A 4,081-nucleotide genomic window follows, 5' to 3' on the forward strand; every position below is an offset into this window, starting at 1 on the left:
GTAAGAGAATTAGCATAAATAAAATACAAACATTGTTAACTTTTTCTTTTAAATTGGCACGTGTAAAACTTTCAATTTAATTTTCTCACCCCAAAATTTGAGTTTGATAACCATTTACTTAACCACATTACTTAAATATGATTATTAAGTTCAACTAATTCATATTATTAAAACATCTAAAATACAAATATGTATTTTTAAAATTAATTGTAAGTTCATCTCATCTCTCTTAAAAATTGCTGCTTCTCAAAATTTCCCATTAAATAAATGCAATCTAACCTAACCATAATATACCATATAAAATTAAATAATTGAAAGATCGGGCTACGGAAAATCACACAAATTTTCGGAAAAATTTTGACCACTTCGCACACAATCGTCAATTAAAAAAAAACTACTATTTTAGTATTTTAAATATTTTAATAAACGCAAAAATAGCACGGCGAAGTTATAAAAATTTGGAAGAACTAATAATGCACTGACGCACACAAAAATCAAACGAATACTAAATTTCATTTATCACAAGCATTCGATAGTCGTGGCGCAACGATAACCATTTAGTCGCACGGCGAGGTTGTCACATATGCTTTAGTATACAAATGAATGAATGATTTTATTCGAATAAAACCATTCGATAGTTGAAATCATTCATTCAGTAACCATTCGATAGTCTAATTCATTCGATAGTTCCCATCGCTAATTTCCACAACAGTTCAAAAATGTTGCCTGTAATAGTAAAATAATTAAATTTACATAAAACATTTTCGTAAATGTACATTAATTAGAAAACGAATCCAAATAACTTTTTAAGTACTTACTTCTTTGGAATGCACTTCAATTTATATTTAATAAGAGAATTAGAATTTACTCACGTCCATATATACAGAGTGGTTCAATCCAATTATTGATTTCCAAAACATATCAATATATTTTTAAATAATACAAAGTGGTCCATACTGTATTCCGGAAACTTCGGAAGTATATTCTGCAGATAAAAATAAGTAAAAAAGTTCGTATAAATGTATGTCCTAAAATGCTTAGTTTCGGAGATACAGGGTATAGAAATTCCATTTTTATTTCGATTTTTTCCAAATAATTTCTGAAGTAACGTCAATATTTGGATGGAAATTAACACGTTGAGTAGATAATTATTTGACTGAAATAATAAATATGGGAACTTTTTATTTTATTGAATTGAGGATAAAACAAATGAAAAATGATGATAAAATAGTTTCTGTTGAACTTTTGGCACAAAAACATTTCAAATTTATTATTTCAGTCTGATAACTATTTAGTCAACATGTTTAATTTATGTCAATGATGACAGGTATTCATAATTTTGATTCCAAATATCTCGAGAACCATTACTCGTAGCGATTGTTACCAAGAGACCTCTTTTTACGTAAAAAACGTTGTAAATGTATATTTTTCACCCAGTTTGTGACTCAGTAGTTTCATACAGGTACGGACGAAAAGTTATTAGTCTTCAAACCAGTTAAAAAATATGTAGGTGGCGCCCTCTACAAGTAGGAGTCATATTGACATCAAAATCAAATTTTAAATGCCAAAAAACTCGCAGACACCAATTTTCATCCAAATATTGACATTACTTCAGAAATTATTTGGAAAAAATTGATATAAAAATTAACCAAACTTCTACACCCTGTATCTCCGCAACTAAGCATTTAAGGACATACATTTATATGAACTTTTTTACTTATTTTTATCTGCAGAATATGCTGCCGAAGTTTCCGAAATACAGTGCGAACCACCCTGTATATACCGTGATGTGGTGGATCGGAAATTTTGAAAAAGTCAAATATTATCTCCCCAGATGATTTAATGCAAAAATTGTATAAGACTTTTTTGAAGAGGCGTTAAAGTTGTACTTTTGTCTAAAATTTCGTTTCATTTGGAATAGTCGATATAATAAATAATACATAAATCGATTGGCCCAAGTCACTCCAGATAATTGGGTAAATCAATCATCTGTATGACAGTATGATTTATAAAAAAAATAACGCCTTCAATTAAAAACACAATTTCTTTACAATTTTTTTTATAAATAATGCTATCAAACATAGTCAGGTCTAACATTAGTGATACTCACCCTGTATTAACCTTACTTTCTAACTACATAATTAAAATAAACTTATATAAGTCTGCCAAATAAATTAACAATGCATATTGCTTCTAAATACCCATCAAATCTCTATAAACTGAAAACCGCAAAATGAAGTCAATTGTGAGTATATCTATCATTAGCAAGTGTCCAATTTAACTAATAAATAATGTTTATATTCAATTTTAGATTATAATTTCCATTTTTGTGACTCTGGCTGTAGCATCGCCGCAAGGGAGAACATCCAAAACCTACGTACCTAGCGAATATGAAAGGCATCAGAACGAAGCTGCAAGGTAGTACTTTTTTAACCAACCTATTATCCATTGATGAAATACCGACAATAGGCAATACTGTTTTTTCGCCGAAAAATTAATAGACGCATGAAATAAAATTGAACATATTTTTTTTTCATCAAATATTAGGATTTTTGGTAATTTTTTGAGCTAGAACTATTTTTAGCTAATCAAAAAAAATATTTTAAACCAAAAAATATTATTTGTTGTGTGTTGATTGCATACTATTCACTCAAATCCAATGCACTGACTGTTCCGCTTTAAAAATTAACAGACTTTTAGCAAAATAGCACAAAATGTTCACAGTTAAAATAAAAGCACGGTATAGGACACCGTATATTAATATTTACTTTATGATAAATTTACTTGCAGATATCAATTTTCGTCAAACATCGATGATCACATAAGCGACTTGACCCATCAAAGGTCAGAAGAAAGGGATGGGCTGTCTGTTAAAGGAATGTATTCTTACAGCGATGGATATTACAAAAGAACAGTACATTATGTAGCTGATGACAAAGGATACAGAGTGTTAAGGTAATTCCAAGTTAACAAAATATAGCCAAAAATCTGCATCCAAAATTGCGATCTGGATATACCCTAAATGTTAAAATGATTTAAATGATTTTAAATATGCACCATAACTATTATTTTTTCTTTATTTTTACATCTCAGTTCTTTAATATCCATAGGATTATATTCAACGAAGCTTGCCCCAAAATTTTCAAATATACAGAGTGTTTCAGATCTAAAATCCATACCAAAGTTAATTTTTTTTATGGAACATCCCGTATATAATTTTTAATTTTTGGATTCTTTAACCTAAAAAACGGCATCTACATATATAAAATGCTAATGTTTATCTGTGTCGTCTCTACTGAGTAACGACTTACTCTAGAAAGTTGCTTTTTTTTACTAAAGATAGTTAATTGGCTCTTCTAAAAACTGTCGTCGCCGGATTTTTTGTTTTTCATTTAATTAAAATAAAATTAAAAAGTATTTTTTTCCTTGATGTCGTGGCGGATGCGCCAGGCTTCAACTACTCGTAGTTTATTATAAGGGTCAAATAAATGTTTAAAAGCATTGGTTTTGGAGATATTTAAATATGTATGCTATAATAAAACAGATGGTCAACACCCTGTACGTTACTTTTCAGAATTAATTCTTTCGCTGAATTTTAAGCTAGAGAAATAACTTAACTGAAAAATTTGATTGCTTCCTTAAATTTATACAGGGGTATCAAAAATTGCTGGTCTATTTTAAATATTTATTTTACGTAAAAATTTGGTGATTTCAAACCAAACACCCTGTACCTTCTTAAATAAATTGATACAGATCTCAATGCACTTTCAAACTATATTAGTTTGTAAGTTTTTGAATAAAAAGCAATTTTTCTATAAAAAGACAACTAAGGTAACTGGTGCCATAGCAATTTGTTGGTGATGATAGCTGTTTTCAAAATCGAAAAGTCGTTTATCGAGTATATTTAAATTTATAGCACAGTTTACATCATTTAATTTACCTACAATAGAAGAAAAATTAAGAAGCATCCGCTCGAGAAAAAACGGCGTCAAAGACGGCTAGGAAATGACAATCGATAACAATTTTGACGAAGTCATAAATTGACATAAAACTTGTCAGAAACTAATACTCATTATCGAAA

General features: G+C 29.1%; 1 protein-coding gene across 1 annotated transcript in view; it reads left to right on the forward strand.

The window, feature by feature from the left end:
* Positions 1-2,163: 2,163 nt before the first annotated feature.
* LOC115887172 (chitooligosaccharidolytic beta-N-acetylglucosaminidase) overlaps positions 2,164-4,081 on the forward strand; it is a 27,086-nt gene continuing 25,168 nt past the window's right edge. The window contains exons 1-3 of the mRNA XM_030906517.1: positions 2,164-2,245; positions 2,312-2,418; positions 2,791-2,955. Of these exons, the coding sequence (XP_030762377.1) occupies positions 2,234-2,245; positions 2,312-2,418; positions 2,791-2,955 (284 nt within the window). The 5' untranslated portion in view covers positions 2,164-2,233. The remainder of the gene's footprint in view (positions 2,246-2,311; positions 2,419-2,790; positions 2,956-4,081) is intronic.

Source organism: Sitophilus oryzae, unplaced genomic scaffold (assembly GCF_002938485.1).
Source record: "Sitophilus oryzae breed Bouriz unplaced genomic scaffold, Soryzae_2.0 scaffold_552_pilon_pilon, whole genome shotgun sequence".
Taxonomy (NCBI): Eukaryota; Metazoa; Arthropoda; class Insecta; order Coleoptera; family Curculionidae; genus Sitophilus; species Sitophilus oryzae.